This window comes from Xenopus laevis, chromosome 1L, assembly GCF_017654675.1.
Source record: "Xenopus laevis strain J_2021 chromosome 1L, Xenopus_laevis_v10.1, whole genome shotgun sequence".
NCBI lineage: Eukaryota > Metazoa > Chordata > Amphibia > Anura > Pipidae > Xenopus > Xenopus laevis.
In genome coordinates, this window is record NC_054371.1 from 157,891,186 (window position 1) to 157,911,547 (window position 20,362).

A 20,362-nucleotide genomic window follows, 5' to 3' on the forward strand; every position below is an offset into this window, starting at 1 on the left:
CAGTTCCACAGACTACCTGCTCTACCGGAATATGCAGTGCTGCTGCTGTCTGGGTTTTACTTTACTATTCAGAAAACTCACACTACAAGGGAACGATGCATTTGAAACTTGTCCAAATATTGGAAAAGCAGGTGTGAATGTGTATGCCGAAATGTGTATCTTTAGAGATGGGCTGGAAAATCACCGGGCTTGATGGACATACTCAGCTTTCCTAGCAGCAGTCCTGGGCCACTGACTGTTAGCACTGGACTCTGAGCTGATTATTGGGGTATTATTGTCTGAATTAACTGACACCTAGCCCGAAATATTTTAAAGTGTCCTTTGTACACCGGGTTCTCCCTTGTTTTCAGGTACAGTATAGGCGTCTGATTGAAATAGAACTTGTACGATTTGAGTCTACCGACTGGATCCAGATGTACTCTAGTTGAAACTGCTAGAATAGTTATCGCACAGATATACAACTGCTGGTCAAGTAAGAGATCTGTAGGAACCATAGTCTCATCTAAATAAACATTTACAAAATACGATATTATCATAGGGCCACAATCACTGCAATTTTATATTTTGTATATTATATTTGTCAGTTGTGGGCAAATGAGTCCATACATATGAAATAATAATAAACGGAAAAGTCATTGTTATTCCTATTAAATGGCAAATCACACTGGGCCACAATCATTCCAGTATTTATTTTTTATTACACAATTCATAGCTCCGACTGTGACACAACGTTATTTCTTAATAACAGTATTATTTATAGTATTAATACTAACAGCAGCTACAATATTATGATCATCCAGCAATCACATCTGGGACGATAAAAAATACATGCATTAACTCAAGTAAAATAAAGGATATAATGCTGCAGAACCTTGGGTATGAGAAACAGTCGGTGTTGTGCTTTATTCAGACCCGCAGCAATCATTTAAACGTGGATTAAAAGAATCCTTATTATATCATTTATCAGGCCACATTTGTTAAAGGGTATATCAGCCCAATACTCAAAAAATAATATATTGGCTAATAAAAGAAAACACAATTCTAAGCAACTTTCCCATATAGATTCATTACACATTTTCTATGGTTTTGAAGTTATTTGTACATGTCTTGCTGTTGAAAGCAATGTTTGTTCCTTTCTATTCTCTGCCCTGGTGGCTCAGACTGTTGATACAATGTAAGACAAGGCAGCTGATTAACAAAATTGTCTTTGCTGGGGAACTAAGACTTTTGCAACATTGTTTAAAAAGTAACAACTAGGAGTTGAGCAAATGCTTTCAATAGCAATACAGTAGAACTGGGGACCAGAAAAAAGTGGTGTGAAATCCTGAAAAATGTAAATTCAGGGAAATGTATAATGCATAATATATAGGTGGGACCACAAAACAACAATGTAAAATGAGGGGAAACTTAAAATCAGGGGGTGTAAAATTGAGGTTCAACTTTTTCAAAGCACTGAAGTTTTTAATTAATGTATATTGCAAAGTTGCTTAGAATGTTTTCTTTTATAAGGCCAATTTTCATTTTGGGGTTGACTTGCCCTTTAAATAAATAAACGCTGGCCGAGCTGCCTTTGTTTCAAGTTTATCATCGCAAAATATCCCATAGAAATCAATTAGGTTTTTCTTTATAAATATTGTGAAAACTGGGAAGCAAATTGGCTACAATTTGACATGATAAATATAATAAGCATAGTCCCCACGGTCTCTTTTTTCACAAGTTGCAAAGCCACTGGCTATTCCATGATAAATTGTAGGGAAACTGTTCGTCTTTTAAAAAAAAAAAGACAAAATTCACGTTCTATTTTATACTATACAAATACACCCGTTCGGAAACCTCTGCCTGTCTGCTTGTAATTTTATAAACGTTACTTTAATATAACCCTACAAATAAACGAACACAATGCAGAGCTAGTGATTCCTTAGTATTAGAGGCCCCACGTGGGAAGCTGCTAAGTGACTCCGAAACTATCCTGTGTAGTTACAGCACTAGTAGTGAATGTAAAATAGCAAAAGTAGTGAGTTTTCTTCCAAAAGTAGAGACCAAAAATAATTACAAATTCGAATCATTTATTAGGACATACAGATGACCGCTTAACGCTTTTCGTGCCTACTGGGGCACTTACTCATAGGCTCTAGTTACTAGTAGTAAATGGACAACCAAGTGTCAGATACTTGCTGGGGTTACGATTAAAATTATGAAGCAATCTCTGTACAACGTTTTAGATCTTGTTAAAAACTATTAATGCCATTTGGCTTTGGAGAAGTGTATTTTATACTGGAGCAGATTTATCAAAATGTGAGATTAGAGCTCACCCACTTTCTCTTCATTTCTGTTGGATGTTTAAAATCCAATTTAGCAGATGGGAAACTCTAATTTTCACCCATTGATACGAATACGATCGATGGGAATGAATAGAAAGTGGGTGAATTTGTCTATGGGGAGCTTTACCTATACATTCTGATAAATCTGACTGTTCTAAAAGTATAGCAGGCACCTTGTCCCAGGCTGGAAACGTAGGTATTTGATTTCTCAGTCACCTCTGAGACCTAGGGGCATAGGGATTAAAGGAATAATAGAAAACCCATCCATAAAAAGACTACTCCAAAATATCTAGCAGTCTGTGTGGACATTTCTATACGTTCTTCTTTCTTTGATAAAAGCAAACTTGTAGGCACCAAATACCTGCTTCCTTAGAAGGGTCAACTGCAGAACATCATTAAGCCTGCTCGAATATAGAAAAACCTGCTGTAATATAATATATATATATATATATATATATATATATATATATATATATACACACAAATATATATATATATATATATATATATATATATATATATATATATATATATATATATATATATATATATATATATAAAGCCAAGACAGTGCACCATTTAAGATTGTAGAAAGTAGATATATAGTATATTAGCATAGGTATAGTTTTCATTAAGTATAAGAGCATACTCTTTCTAATTATATGTTTTTATACACAGGAATAAAAGCTGCTATAGTGATGGTCTGAGCTTCTCAGTAGAAAATAAAAGAAAGCATTACTATAACTGGGGTACAGTTGCACTGCTGTCTATGGAGACTGACTGTGCCTAGAACATTTATTGAGAGCGCCAGCTTTCCTGTAACTGTAAATATACAATAAGGATGTTCTTAGGTTACAGTAAGCTGTTCCTTTATACGTAGCTTTTCAGGTAAACGAAAGGATGATAGATCTACTAAAGGGGTGTACTATATATAGGCCAATGGCAAAATAGTATTAAACATTATAAGGAATAGGGCCAGTGCTTTGCTGTCCTTTGAGTTCAGCATAGTAAAACTTTTTTTATTTTTTTAGATTAAAATTATAATCTCTAAAATTGGTATATTACATAAATAGCAAAGCAAAAACGACAAGTTTATTTCAATGATGGCACTGATCGGCGGGTTCCCTGAGGGAAGACAAACACGCCTCTTTGTCACCCTTTTTACTTGTTACAATTATTGCAACTGTTCTTTAAAATTTAAAGAACAAGCACGTTACATTGTTTCTAATGAAAAAGCTTTTCAAACCGACTTTTTTTTCTTCAAAGAGCACGTAGTAACAGATTTGTAACTCGTACGGTGTATAAAACTAATTATTGTTTTTAATTCGTTCTTGGAGTCCCACAGTGTCAGCGCTAGATGTGAGCACTAGATTTCTAACATATTAACGCCACAAAATAAATACGATTTTATTCATGAAAAGTAACATTCCATTAGTGGTAATAATGTTATTTCTTATACTACTACGGCAAGTTATATTGTCACCAAAATATCTGGAGACATGGAGGTTCCAATCTGCTGTTTCAAGTTTCATTAAGAGCAGAAAACTTTAGGACACGTTAGAGAATTGTGTGACTGTTTATGCTTGTGTGATGTCTGTATATTTATTTATATTTTGTATTTTAATTAAACATTTACATGCAGGTAAATCATGCACCCTACACTAGGCCCACCTGTTCTAAGTAGGAGGCCCAGCAGCTTAGTGAGCTGCACTAGCAAGGGTTAATACCTTGGCAACAAAATCCAATGCATTTGTTAAATCCCTAAGCCAAAAAGTGTTGTGCAGAGAGGGTTAAGATGTGTAACCAGTACCACCGAAAACAGCAGTACCTTTCACATGGATGTATGGGCTTTTCGGTTATTTACTGTTCCTTTAAAAGGCTGTTCACCTTTGAGTTAATTGTTGTAGATATATGTATATTATATGTATATTCTGAGACCAATTTCAATTGGTTTTCATTTTTTTATTATTTGTTGTTTTTGTGCTATTAAGCATTTTATTCAGGGTTCTCCGAGTTTGCAGTTTCAACAATTTGGTTGCTAGGGTCAAATAAATAAATAATGAAAACCCATTGAAAAGTTGCTTAGAATTAGCCATTCTATAACAACTAAAAAGTTAACGTAAAGGTGAACCACCCTTAAGGGCATTAAGTTCATAAATGCCAATTGTAGTGCTCATACAAGAGATGGGAGTCCTACAATTCAAGCGTTGCAGGGACATACGTTTTACAGGAAAGTTCTAATTAAATAAAAGCAGAAAAGATACAGACTTGTTACTTTGCTGCACTGTCAATCAAACACACGAGTTTTTAAAAAAACAACTGCTGTCAAAATTATATTGAAATCAAAGGTCCTCCTCTGATGAAGCACCCAATGGTGCGAAACGCGTCAGGAGGGTGTGGCCTGTATGGGGTATGGAGACAATAATGGGACACTGCCAAGTGGTATGTAAGAAATGAACCATTTAAATAGTTTGAATTGATTTGGGTGATTTTGCACTAATAAATGTCTGACTTGAGTTAACATGCATTTTTGCTTTGAAATCAAAGGTCTCAGCACAAGGTCAAACCTGCAGACCCTAAGCTTTCTCCTCATCTGTATATGTCACTCCCAGTCCATAGCAATGCCCCTTCTCTCGGTGCCCTGTGAGTACCTACAGAGGCCAAATTCATAATAAATAACTGCTGGCACCAGAGGGAGTACAGTATGGAAGGGACAAGGAACTCCAGAGAACAAGTCCTGTGGCTGTGTCTCTAGCTGCTACAGGCTGACCGATGTGCACTAATGATGGTAGATACAGTTGTACCTCGCAGTATCAACATTGCCTGTACTGTTAAATGTTCTGCAAGTGTTCTTTCACTATATTTTTCTAGAAAAGTTCAACAAACTAGGGCATAGGTTGTACTGCAAAGGGAGATTGATTTGCAGGGATGCACCAAATCCATTATTTGGGATTCGGCCGAATTCCGAATCCTTTATGAAAGATTCAGTTAATACCAAGCATATGCAAATTAGGGACAGGAAGGGGGAAAAAATTTTTTTTACTTCCGTGTTTTGTGACACAAAGCTATGTTATTTGCCTTCCTGCCCCTAATTTGTATATGCAAATTAGGATTCGGTTTGGCCAGGCACAAGGATTTAGCTAAATCCCAAACCAATTCCTAGATTCAGTGCATCCCTATTTATTTTATCTGCAATTATTGGAGTGGGCACAATCATACTGGTTTCTACATTTAGGAGAAGTAAAAGATTTGTGTCCAGTGGTCTCCAGCAGACAAATTGTCATTAAACCTGTAGGAAGTAACTGGTGAATGTTATATCTCATTGAATCACTAATGCAAATGCCACAGGAGACTGACTGACTCTGCATTCTTATATATATTACTAAATATGCAAGTTGCTGCCACCATATTCCTCAATGTAATTAAAAGATTTATACTGTACTTCTTTATTTGTACCCCTATTTCTGGAAATCTATGTACCCTTGTGGCAGGGAGTGACATTCTACCTTTCTTACTTGTACTGTGGATGGCTATAATCAGATCAAGTTCCATCAGCCCAGCACCTATATATAACCATAGACAACCATTCATACAGAGACTAGACATTAATATGTTATATAAGGATTTTCCCTAATGAATCACTCATTTGGTAGAATCCAGTATCTTATAAATTATAGCTCACATTAAATTATCATGTTGAGAACTCTCACAATATTATATAATATATATCTATATATCTATATATCTATATATCTATATATATATATATATATATATATATATATATATATATATATATATATATATATATATATATATATATATAAAATTACTATCACCATATTACAGTTTCATGAATGTGCATGAACACCCGTATGCTTCTTCCCCACATTTACATATTTAAAGCCCCTAGTCCAGCAAGCCCCAGAGTATGGAAATCTCAACTTTAAGGTATGGTGGAATAAATAAAGCAACATGCATAATCCATACTGTGGGGCTAGCTTCACTAGGTCTAAATCAGTGGATGGAGGGATTCAGCCAAAACAGTCATGCTAAAACTGGGGCTGATTGTTGATTTGGAGTTGGATAAGCTTGGAACTCTATAGTGGGGTGGTTATTCCAACAAGGGGGCTGGTTCCCAAAACCTCTTGCAGCTGTTTTGGGCAGGGCTCTGGCGTAACTTTGGGGGCCTGGGCCCCTCTGCAAACATTTTTTCTTGCCAGGCACCCATCCCCTGGCTGGGTCAATGGTGGGCCACCACTACAGAGGAAGCAGACTGGGGTCTACTTCTCTAGTGATGCCACTGGGACAGGGCCATTTTCACCTATTATACCGGTTATTGGTTGCTTTTTCTATAAATGTGTAAGTTAAATGTATAAACCCATTTAATTGTACAGTGCTGCGGAATATGTTGGTGCTTTATAAATACATGTTAATAACAATGAAATATTTTTACAATATTTATTGAGGGGCTATATGCCAGCTGTGCAACTATTTGTGATCTCCAATTAGAATTCTTTGAGCAATATGTTGATTATCAGACACTTTGATATTACTCCAAATCGCCTCAATGCCGGTGGCCATTTTTAATTCCTGGCTTTGGAGTCAAGTCTGAGGGCAATGGTGCATGGCACATTCCTAGACATTTTGCCACCCAAGCTTTTAATAGCTCCACAGGCCAGCAACAAAATGCCCGGTATCACTCACTATTGATTTCATATGCAATTGCTTGGAGCCACAGGCGTTTTGTCACCTGTCCATGGAGCTATTAAATGCTCAGTAGGCGAAACGCCCGGAATCATGCCGTGTGCCATTGCACTTTGGAGGAACAAAGACACCAGTGTACATAGAGCCTGCTGCAGGCTGAAAATCAATGTGGGACTAAAAACAGCCAATTGAAGACCTTATTTAGCAATCGACTGGAACTTTTTCATGCTTCTGTGGTCGTGTAAAAGATGTTGAGTACCCCTTTCTATATGTTTGGTTGATTTGAATGTCTCACTATCCTTTGTATTTATTGTTGTAGACATATCTGTAACACTAAATAGTACAAGAGCTGATGAACTTCTCATTTTTATTATTACTGTCTTATATAGCACTGACTGTTAATCATGCACATTAGTCCCTGTCCTAGTGGAGCTTACAGACTTAAGTCTCAACTATGTGCTTTTGCAAGCACACATAGAGCAGTTTAAACATGAGCTGGTTAAATTTCCTCTATATTTTTAACTTGTTGGAAGAAACCCACACAGACATTGGGGTAAATTTATCAAAGAGTGCAGTTCCGCCACTAGAGTGAAATTCGCAGCTCTCCATTCATCTCTATGGGATTTTGAAAGGCGTATTTATCAATGGGTGAAAGTGAAATTTCACCCTTTGATAAATACGCCTTTAAAAACCCCATAGAAATGAATGGGAAGTGGCGGAATTTCACTCTAGTGGCGGAACTTCACTATTAACTACACTCTTTGATAAATATACCCCATAGAGAGAACACAAAATCTGCATGTAGAACAGGTAGCCCATTGCTGCAATTTACAATTTCTAGTGACTGCGTCACCCGTTCTAGTGCTAATTCTCCAGCCTCAATTGATTCTTACATTGATGATGCACAAGTACAAGAAGAATTGGTTACTTTTGTTTGCATACATTTTGGGGCAGATCTATCATGGTTCGATTTTCGAAGTGGAAAATACTTTGAAATCCGACCATCGAATATAATCCTCTGACATTCGAAGTCGGAGGATTTTATCCATCTTACGATTGTATTCCGATCGTAGTGCGATCGTACGAATCGTATGATTTGAACGATTTTATCGTACGATCATACGATTTTCCTTCGAAACCCAATAACTTGGGTCAATGCTCTGGCAGATCTCCATAGGCTAACATAGCACTTCGGCAGGTTTAAGTTGGCGAAGTATTGAAGTTTTTTTTTTAAAGAGACAGTACTTACGATTATCGAATGGTGAAATACTCAAACGATTTTTACTTCGAATCGAAGTCGAAGTAAATTCGAAGAAGTAGTATCCTATTCAATGGTCGAAGTATCCAAAAAATTACTTCGAATTACGAATTTTTTTACTTCGAAAATTCCACTCGAATTCACTTCGACCCTTGATAAATCTGCCCCTGTTGGGAAAATTACATCACACGGGTTATGAGTAAGCTACTATTTAAGTTTTCCTAGGGAGCACTGTGCACCATCAGTGCAGTAAGAAAATGGTACAACCAATCAGTCACGACTGACCTGGTACAGTATAACCCTAACTGGTTGCTACGGTTAAGTGTATCAAGTAATGTTACACAACGGCACATAACAGTATAGGAGGATTATGTTATTCACATGGTCAGTTCTATGAAAACATCATTGCCCCACTAAACAAATAAAGGCAGGCTGACGTACAGTATGCAGCAATGTATATTCAATAGATATTTTTTCAGGCTGCATGTATTATTAGACCTACTGGTGCAAGTAGTAATATAGTGGCTTATGCAGGGTAGGTGTGCTGTATATTAGAGTTCACAGGGGGACTCCATTTTCATCCATTTACAGTAGGGATGCACAAATCCACTATTTTGCATTTGGCCGAACCCCCGAAACCTTCACGAAAGAGTCGGCCAAATACCAAACCCCATATGCAAATTGGGGGCGGGAAGGGGAAAACATTTTTTACTTCCTTGTTTTGTGACAAAAAGTATTGCGATTTCCCTTCCCGCCCCTAATTTGTATATGCAAAATAGGATTTTGTTCAACCAGGCATAAGGATTATGAATCCTGCTGAAATAGAAGGCCGAATCGCAAACCGAATCCTGGATTCGGTGCATTCCTAATTTACAGTGTAATGCTTTTCACACTTTTTATTCCAACTCAGCCTTTACTGAATGGATATACTATCCAATCATAACCTACTAAATTCTGTTTAAATTGACAGAATACAGAATTCACATTCCCAAGCAATGTTAATATACCAACGGAAGGGTCTGCCACAGACAACAAATTTCCCATTTGCGCAATTTGGAAGGGGCTATTTTGATTGGTGCAGTCCAAACTGGAAGAACAATAGCAATCTCAAAGGCACTTGTGCTAGAAGAGATGATTTCATGCCCGATTTATTGGATTTGTTTCTAGAATGGAGAGTCTAGTTTTTTCTTTTTTATGGAGGCTATTTGTTTTTTCTCACTGTATTTTATTTTCTGTGTAAGGCATTTTCCAGTACTCAAACTGTTTTATTCTCGAGATTGGAACATAAGCAGAAGGGAATTTGAAATGTCTGCAATAGGCCTCATATTGCTATTTTATTACCTGTATCAGATTGGTATAATCATTTTTTAACCTTGAGATGTCTAATAAAAATTTTACTGTGTAAAATCTAATACTTGAATGTATAGCATACTTATCCTTATCTTATCCTAAGCCTGTGCAGTAACAGACATTTTTGACAATGTATTTATAACAGTAGAAGTATGAATGACAAAAATACATAACTCTAGCAGTTGAACAGCATTCCCAACACATGCACAAAAGCCTTTGGCTGCAGCTGAAATGGACAAGGTGGAAATAATTTATAGATGTACTTCCAACTACAGGACTTCAATTCCCCAGCATTCTGCTATCACAAACCTACTCTTTCATTCCCTACAAATGTAACATATGAGTGCCATAATCAACTGTACTACTTTCATTTTTGTTTTAATAATTGGATTGCGTTTGTAGAACAGAGCAATTTAAGATCAGCAGTGCAGTCAAGGAGGTGGAATCGCAGGCTTGAATGAGCCTCTAGTATCTTGTGCCCTTTGAGTGCACTGGAGCCTTGGGGAATAAGCAAAATAATTGCCTGATTACATAACTCGCTTAAGTGAAAATTAGAGGCATCCGAAGATGATATGCTGCATTGTTCAGAGTTAAAGAAAACAAAAATAATTGTTCAAGCATCCACTGGTGATGAAACTATCATTGGTTCAACAATAAGCAGTTCCTTTAAAGAAATGTGTTTATATATGTTGTATCAAAAAGAACTGTCAGCTGTGGTTAAAGTCAAACCTGCTACCCAAATGCATTCCCACAGCCTTCTTAGAAAGATTAACTACATCATCTCCTTGTCAGCTTAAGATGCAGTCAGAGTACCACTGGTCAGATATCCCTGATGCAAATGAATGTTGTGGTGGATATTTTTAGAGTTTCTATGCCTCTTCCGCTAATACAGTTATGGATTTTACAGACTATATAATAGGAAAAAATAGAAAGCATAGACATTTAAGGATATAAGGATAAGCTTACCGCTTTCCATATGGGGTCCGTGTGCTCAAGCTCCAAGCCCTCAGCAGGGGGGGAAAATGCATACAAAACCTAAAAAATAGAGCTGGCACCTTATGGCAGCCAAACAGACTATTGCCAAGGCTTGGAAAACCAACTCATTAAACTTACAGGAGGTGAAACACAGACTAGATAACTATATGTCTATGGAAAGGCTCTCCTCACTTGCCAAGGGTGACTTGCGCTCTTTTCATAAACTCTGGGGCCCCTGGGTTCAATATAGAGGGCTATCAGCAATAGGTTAGATATGGGTACGTAAGGAGGACAGCACCCTAGATTTGCCATTTTTTCCCCAAAACACACCTATATTCTTATGTGATCATATTCTTCACTGAGTATGCACCCCCTATGGATACATTTCTTTGGTTTCTGTTTTTCCCACTTCTGTTTATTCTTTTCTGTCTAACTAATATTGGTGTCCTATTTTCCTTATTGTTGAAAGCAATAATTGTAATCTGTATCTTTGCATTATTGAAGCTGTTTTGTTTACATGCAACACATTACTTTCTGTAAGAGTTTTTATGGAAAATAGGAGCAACGGCTGTATTTTGATTTTCTTCTGTTTCTTTTTCTTTGTAAAACAAAATAAAAATATTTGAAAAAAAAAAAAAAATAGAGCTGGCACCATTCCATCACCCCAAAAATATAACTGAATTAAGTAAAATCCAGGAGTCTCAAAATATTAGTAAAGAAGTACAAAAACCCTGTTTGCTTTTTCATATTTGTTTGTATTTTTCATATTTGATTTTCTTTATTTTTGTATTTAAATTTATTTTGAAATATATTGCCATACTCTTTTTGTATAAAAAATATATGTACATTTAGGTTAGAATAACTATTTGTACTTTAAATATATTTTAAATAATGAGCCACTAGGGGCAATAACACACACTTATTTGTTGACTAATTGTGATTCCGCCCATGCGATTTCCTATTGGCTCCTTTTCCTTTAAATACTTTGTATGTATCAATAACTAGTTAGCCTATGATTAAATGTCCTGTGGGGACACGAAACGCGTCAAGCTATTATTTTTTATACAAGATGTAAATAAAGCTTTTTGTACTACTTTACTAATATTTTGAGACTCCTGGATTTTACTCAATTCAGTTATATTTTTGGGGTGTCGGAATGGTGCCAGCTCTATTTTTCAGGGTTTGTATGGATTTTACAGGGTAGAGTCCTGCAGCGGGTCATGTAGCCACGGGTACCCACTGGTTACCCACAAAAAAAGCGGGCACCCTGCGGAATGAGGGTAGGATTTTAAGGTGCGGGTATAGATGCAGGTCTGCGGGTCACGGGTCTGTGGGTTGCGGGTCTCATCTAAATTCCTTTTATTTTTATTTTATATTGTCTATATTTTAGTCCTTTTAAAATTTTATAAAACTAGTTTTTGTCCCGCCCACTTTTGATGATGTCACTTCTGGGTTTGCAGCAACATCACTTCCTGTTTGACGGTGGTCAGCGGGTCTGGGTCAGGTAGCGGATCAAAGTGGGTAAATTTGCTGGTTGCGGTTCGGGTCACAGGCTGCGGTTTCGGGTCCGGATCTTAGAAATTGGTTCTGCACAGGCCTCTAATACAAGGTTAACTAAAGATTCATCTATGCCAGCATTATTTTCTTTACCGATACAAACTGTGTTTTTTGTATTCTTGAATGAGAAAAAAGGTCATCTTCCAGATGTTGGAAAGGAGGGTTCTATAATGATATTGCTGTATTGCCCAGAATCTACGGACACCACTTTGCACTAAGCTGTCTACTGTTTACTAGTCTGTTTTTTAAAATGTGCAAATAAGGTAGGAGTAAAATCAGAACAAATATTTTAAGGATGCAATACCCTTAAACTATATTCTAAATGAAAATCTTTACTTTTAAATAGGGAACACTTTAAAATACACTCAGAACTGTAAAGAGGACATGTTAAGTGAAGCTGGCTGCCTCATGAGGAAACTTCGGGCGACCTTGGTAAACGAATTGCGCCGAGTGCCATCCCGCCGGCGATTTAAATTTTAGCAGGCGGAAAGGCAGGGGAGGCAGTTCGGGCAGATTAGTCACCCTGAAGAAGAGGAGATTTGTGTAAATCTGGAACGAAATTAGGAGATTCAGTCAAGTTAAATCTAGCCAATTGATGGAAACCCATATAATTTTTTATTTAAAAGGCTTTATCTATGTGAATCTGTGTGTTTTAGAGTAGATACTAGCAGTTTTGTTTCATACAGTAGAACCCCTATTTTATGTTTTTCAGGGGACCTGAAAAAAATGGTGTAAAATCCAGGAATTTGTAAAATCAAGGAAAAGTATTATGCATAATATATAAGTGGGACTACACAACAACAATGTAAAATGAGGGAAAACTTAAAATCAGGGCATGTAAAATTGATGTTTCACTGTATATTATTATATACTGTACATAGAGAGTTGTAATGGTGAGGGGGTATACTTTCTCTTTAAGGTCTGCAGGGCGCATGTTAGACCCTTAGCTGCAGTTCATTAGCCAGTTTAATACCCTTACTGCAGCTTTTGTCCTTAGAGAAACACAAAGTTCCTGAAATGGCACCTCCGAACTAAATGTGTAAACATAAATCAAATCTATTTAAAGGACATTCAAATAAACAGCAGCTCACACTAAAGCAAGGTTAGCACTGAATGAAAATATTTGGGCTTCACACAGTCACCTAGTGGTGCACTTTTAACTGTTTTAGAAATAGTGTCTATATATATGTCACAGCACCCTGAAATGACTTGTACTATCTTTTTACTGTACTGTAAATTATAATATGGATATACTATGGTGCATCCAATCAAGGACATCAATTAAAATTCTCACAATGGACTCATTGCATAGCACTTGTGTGTGTTTCTGAGTGCACACTAGTCCAGAAATTGTACATCTGAAATTCTACATAATTCTTCCATATTTACAATAAGTAACTCTGCCACCTGGCAGGCTTCTGTGTAACAGAACTGCAAAGCAGATACGGTAATTTTGAAAATTCTACTGATCTGATTTATATTCACAAAGAATAGATCTGTTTCTTATGTGTGGTTTTGGTACTAGTGCCACCCAACCAGTAACAGTGTCTGGAACAAAATGTGTATGGTCATTTGCAAGTCAAAAAGTATATTATGGAAATACTAAACAGATATAAAGGATAAAAATAGAATGTTCTTACAATGCTTTTAGGCTGTCAAATGACAGAAGGCCAGTAGCACCAACGCCTGAAAGCTTTTGCATTAATGCCATTTTTCAAGGATTTACCAGAATGTTTTCTGTGGAGTTTTCACTGCATGCTCCACCTAGTGGCAAGATGCAAAATATATTAATCAACAAAACCAATATGGGGCCTCAATACTAAATGAATAAAACATTTTTTAAAGGGATTGTTCACCTTCCAAACCTTTCTTTTAGTTCAGTTGTTTTAAGATTTTATCTATTTGTGATTTTTGTAATAATGAAGTGTAAAATTAAAATTTTCACCTTGTGTCTTGCGAACCATCTCTGGGAGGGGGGTACAATAGATACAATAGGGAGAGGGGTACAATTGATACTGCAGTTGCTAATATGCCACAGATGCTGCAGAAAAATGTATCAACTTTGCTCAATATTGCAGAATCTGCACCTTAATTAGTGAGCTCCAGCCTGAAACATCAGACATAGATTTTGAAAAAACAGTAAAACATACTAAATCAACTGGGAAAAAGTCTTTATTTCTGTCTATAATCTGAAAACAACTGAATAACCCCTTTAAAGTGGACCTGTCACCCAGACACAAAAATCTGTATAATAAAAGTCCTTTTCAAATTAAACATCAAATCCAATTTCTATTTTATATTAAAGCATTCGTAGCTGTTGTAAGCTCATTTAAAAATCTCAGCTTTGAATCAAATATTGTCTGCCCCTCCTCTATGCCTTGGGCCAGGTGCACTTAAGATATTTTTTTAACAATTTAAGATAAACAAAATAAACTACTGTATTGTAACAATTTAATATAAGCAGGTCTCTTGGGAAAAAATTATTTGCAGCTTAAAGGACAATTCACCTTCATAAGCAAAACTGTAATAACACATAAAAACCACAGAAATGTGTTTAAACTTTCATACCCTGCCAAATTTTGTAAAATGAACATAGTAATTAGGAGGTGGCCACAAAAACAGGCATGGTCAATAAAATTCATCTCGCTCCATGCGGCAAATCTTTTTGTCCCTCTTTCTATTTCTAAAATGTTGGGAGGTATGGCAACGCCCCATAAGTAACCAGGGGCAGCAAAAAGCCACTCTTGGTAACGCCACGATTTTTTAATCAGAATTTTAAGCTCTTCTAGTGCTGAGAGAGCTACTGTGCTCCCTCTTGGCCTTCTCAGATGGAATAAAACTAAGCACCAGAACACCCCTGAAAAAATAAGATTGGGAGAAAGGTCATCTTTCACTAAAATAATGATAGAAAACCTGACACTAAAGTAATACTGGATTGCCTCAAGAACAGCAATAAAAGAAGTGCTCTGGAACAGTGTACAAAGCTAGCGACTACAAAATACTTAAAGCTATTTCTGCAAAAATATTAAAATATATGAACTGAATACATATACATAAACAGCATAGTTTTGTTTTTTTAGGATTTTTTTCTACTATAAAATGGAAGAATGTAATATTGGTCGCTATCGTAAAAATCTTACGCAATTTGTTCACAATGCAAATAATAATGTTCGCAAAGTGATTAATTTTGCCTTTGCAAACACTTTGCCTTTCATGCAACAGTCAGGGTTGGATTTACATAGCAGCCACCCCTAGGCCCGCCACCGTTTATTCCCCCCTGTTCCCTCTCCTTCCTTTGTGCATATGTGCAAGTTTTCAGCATTAAGAGTACTGGGGATTGGTGCACTGGAAATTTTAAAAAGCATTGCAAATTCCCTGTGCTTCCTAACCAATGTGGGTGTGGTTAGGCGGCATGCCGCCCCCCTAAAATTCTGTCGCTCTATGCCGGGGACTTTGTGACCTATTCACAAATCCGGGCCTGGCAACAGTAGGATAGCGATCACAAATTTTTTAGTCTGTGATAATGTGCAGTGTTTGTCAGACCAGAGCATTGGGGGCCCACCGGATTCCAAACTTTAGGGCGCCCCATGAATCTTTAGGGCTTGCCGCTCGGGGGACCGTGTGTTTGTAATAAAACTTCTTAATGAAATGTTGTTAAGTTTGCCCCAAAAGTTTACACCACCTTCAAGCAGGTCTTAAAAGTTTGCAATGCACAATTCAGATTCTTTAAAGAGTCTAATGAAGAAGATTACATTGCGACATGTACATTTTTTTTTACAAATTTGTTCTCATTGCAAATTTTATTACATTTCCCCCAATGACATTTAAAAATATTTTGTGTTTTGGTGCTTTGAAGTGTCTGAATACTTTTGCAAAGTAATGTAGAGCACTCCAACACTTTTTTTTCCCCAAAACAGGAAAGATACTGTATCTAGCTCCTGATTAAACTAAATTTGTGTTGTGTAAATACATTAGGAAACTCAAAAGTATGGGTAAGGACTGGTGTGAATAAAGAACCATCTCTGTAAATAACTGCATACAACATCATATATCAAAAGAGAGAGTTGGAAAGACAGACAAAATGCACTGCACTCTCCAATGTTTCAGTCACTCTTGTCTCACCTTCCCCAGGAACAAACAAACAAAGGGATCAAAATGTGTGAATGCATGGTGTGATGTAAATAAAGTGTGGGTATGTTTTTTTTTAAATATATAAGCATATTTCTTATAATGCAGTAGGAAGAATGAAGAAGGCCTGGGTGCAGGTCTCTCTCTCTCTCTCTCTCTCTCTCTCTCTCTCTCTCTCTCTCTCTCTCTCTCTCTCTATATATATATAATAATTATGAAGTTAAGAGAACCCTTTCTTAAGAATATGCAAACACAATCATTGAATAGTACAGCCTGGCCATGTCCCTGATTGTTATCCATCTGTTGATGCTTGAAGTTGCAGACTAACAAAAGCTAGACCTCCAGAGGGGTCTATCAATGCTCTAGCAGCTTGTCCAATAACTGGGTCATTGTTTTCAGTCCTAAAAAAAAAAATCCTCAAGAGAAGCCTCTCTGCAGCAGTGGTTCTTGGATGGACTAAGAGAAATTTTGATTTATGAACTGGGAGGAACATCTGTAATTATTAAAGCCTCTTGTAATATAGTGTGGTTGTGCTGAGTAGATTAGGTTGCACCATATTCATTCTGGCTTCTGATCGTGTAATGCTTCTTAAAGGAAACATTTATCTGAACTATACTAATCTGATGGCCAGAGATGAATAAAGTAACCACACAGAGGTGGCAAAGTAGGAGAGCAAATTATCCACCGCAGTGGGCTTGGACATTTATTTATTTATTCTTCTGTGAAATAAACATGATATGCCTGTATGCCCTTTTCTATAGTGATACATGCATGTCACTTAGTGACATAATTATAGGAGAAGAGCGAAGGCATGTATGCCTACATTTTTAAATAAATTACTGCGTTGGGTTTGAGATTAACCTTGTAATTGGAAGGCCTAGCATAAAGCGTCCAGAAGAATGGAATTATTTGGTACATTGAAATTGACAGTTTGTTTTCCATAACTATTGGTCTATATGTCTTCTGCGAATGATGTTTATAATAAACGTTTTATGCATTATACAAATGTGCAAACTTTGCTCTTGCAGGCGCATGTTCCCTAGTTACAAAGTGAAGGTTACTGGCCTGAACCCAAAAACCAAGTACATCCTCCTCATGGATATCGTTCCTGCAGATGACCACAGATACAAGTTTGCTGATAACAAATGGTAAGATCTGTTTCTGTTGGTGTCTGTTCTACAACAGGTTTAGTCCTCTAAAGTGATACTGACACTATTGTATCCCCTGACACCTTGGTGCCAAATACTTAACTGATTTTTGCCCAGAACAATTTTAACCATCTCTCAGTGACTGCTGCCCAATGCAAATCTGTACTGCAAAATTTCATCTTGTATCAGGAGTTAAAAAGTCTTTCTTTTCCTTAAATATATTTGTTTAATTTATTTACTACAAATGGGTCAATATCAATTAAATCAAACAGAATCGTCAAATTTGCAAAATTAACATCACACTGGATACAAAAAGGCTTGTTTCCTCAGCTTTTCTACATTTTTAAGATCATGTTATGTATCGCTAGGTGCCATGAGTTGCTGTACTGAGCAATTAGCCAGACGCAGCTCTAGATAAGTTCTAGGTTTGATGTGTTTGTGTACATTCTCCTTGTGTCTGTGAGGGTTTCCCCTCGGTAATCCAGTTTTTTTGTTTTGTGAAAAGCAAACAGGCAGGTTCATTTGCTCTTGATTATATTGACCATATTATGTGTGAATATGTTAGGGAATTCCACTGGGACAGGAACTGGATTGAACTACAGTATGTATAATCTCTGTAAAGAGCTTGGTAATATGTCAGCGAGATATAAATAAATAATTGGAGACAAAACTATTCCAACTGTGCCCTAGCAAGTATTCTAAAGCTGAGAAACATTTGTACTGGCACTGGCTTCATACTAAAATGAACGGGAGGTGACAGGGTCAGTTTCAGGCACTTAAAAATGCTAACAGAGAACATACCCTTGATGCCATTAGCTGTTGGGTTACTGCACAGGCACAAAGCTTTAGATATGTTTAGAAATTAGTCTGCTTCAAGAATTTGAGTGTTTGCCCTTGCCCTAAAAATTTCACATTTCATTTAACCAATATGGTTTTTGTAGACAACTGCAGCCATACAATTTTTATGAGCTCGTATTTTTTTTTACAGACTGAAGTTGTAAATATTTGATCATGAAAAAAAAAGTTTGCTTGATAAGACAATACTTTCAGCATACGCTAGCTAGAAATCACTCTAAGTCTAAGCTGTGTGCTAATGTGCACACAAAATAGAATACCAGCCAGCTGGTACCACCTTCTGCTTTAAAACTGTGCATACAAAAGAACATTTCTACACATGTTATTTGAAAAAGTAAAGACAAATAAGTAAACCAAAGAAGTAATCCAAACTTTGTACAACCAGTACCAACTGGAAGTTTCTATTACGACTCTTTCTTGTGAACTTAGCTAGATGGATCTTGTAAGACCCTCTTATCAGTTGATGGAAAAGCTGTCAAGTGAATAAGATATGCATGGAAGTTGGAGCTTTAATGTCCCAACTAAAATCAATCCATATAGTACTACCTTAAAGAAGAACTAAACCCTAAAAATTAATATGGCTAAATATGCCATATTTTATATACTTATTGCACCAGTGTAAAATGTCAGCTTGTCAATAGCAGCAGTGATCCAGAAAAAAATTGTCACAGGGGGTCACCATCTTGGAAAGTATCTGCAACACTCACATGCTCAGTGGGCTCTGAGCAGCTGTTGAGAATCTAAGCTTAGGGGTCGTTGCGAATTATCAAGCAGAAAATGAGGTTTGTCTGTAATATGTTATGCTACAGGGCTGATTATTAAATTCTGATGCTAGATGCACTGGTTTCTGTGCTGCCATGTATTGATTATCTGTATTAATTACTAATTAGCCTTATATATATATATATATATATATATATATATATATATATATATATATATATATATATATATATGAGACATTTATATTCTATGTATACTGTATATTTTGAGTCAGTTTAAGCTCAGTTTAAGCTCAGTAAGTGATAGCAGCACAGAGCATGTGCAGCGAATCAGCAGAAAAGAAAATGGGGAGCTACTGGGGCATCTTTGGAGACACAGATCTTCTCTGCTAAAAGTATGAGGTTGCCTTGGACTGGTATAGAAGCCCAAAACATAATGTACTATTTCTAGTCTACTTAAGTTAGGCTTTAGTTCTCTTTAATGCAATGCTACCTAAAGTGAAGTGATAGAATCTGCTTGCTTTGCTCAGTAGTAAGGAAATATTCTCCAATCACCAGTGGTATAGATTAGTAAAACTTGCTAGCTGGTAAACCCAATGGCATTATCACCAGGAAGTCATATGGAGATCGGCTGCTAATAGCATTTAGTTCTCATGAGATTATTTTACAGTATCATGCAAGAAATAGCACTAGAAAACCCCAGTTTGTTCTTGAAACTGAAAGTAACAGATGTCTTGGTCATCAAAAGGCCAACTTATGATGAGTTTGTAAGCAATGTATAATATCCAGTATGCTTTAAATTAGCAGATGAACATTTGTTTTGAATGTCTTAAAATGAATTTCTGCATACGCAGAATGGGATTATAGCAAAAGTTAAATCTGAGGTCAGCGTTTATTAATGCCAGCTTTAGAATGTTTGCCAAATAGGGTTTCCACCTGAACAGTATTTTACAGGATAAAACATTAAAATAATTGAAGGCTGGTAAACCAAGTTCCAAGGAGGCAGCAATCATTATAGCTGTAGTTCACAAGTGCTGTAGGGAGGCATCACTATTAAATTAGCATTCCAGAAGTACACTGCATGTGGTGTCTGTGCTTTTTTTTAATATGCCCCTTTGTGAGTCTAACCCCCAAATCTAGTAGTTGGTTTTGTGTTTAGTTTGCGGCACAACTTTCTGATAAATGGTTCCAATTCAAGTAATAAAGAGATGCCTGACAGAAGCCGCAGAACAGTCTATAACTTTCATAGCCAGTTAGTAAGCAGAGATACTGAGAAACATTATATAATACATCTTGTTTTACTTAGGAATGGGCGTTCTGAGCATTAACCACTTTTGTAAG

At 36.6% G+C, this 20,362-nt stretch overlaps 1 protein-coding gene across 4 annotated transcripts in view; it reads left to right on the forward strand.

The window, feature by feature from the left end:
• The window catches only part of tbx5.L (T-box 5 L homeolog), a 48,982-nt gene that overhangs the window by 6,085 nt on the left and 22,535 nt on the right, over positions 1 to 20,362 (forward strand). For all 4 annotated transcript variants that reach the window (XM_041587427.1, NM_001085701.2, XM_018255535.2 and 1 more), the window contains 1 exon segment: positions 17,325 to 17,444. In XM_041587427.1, coding sequence (XP_041443361.1) covers positions 17,325 to 17,444 — 120 coding nt within the window.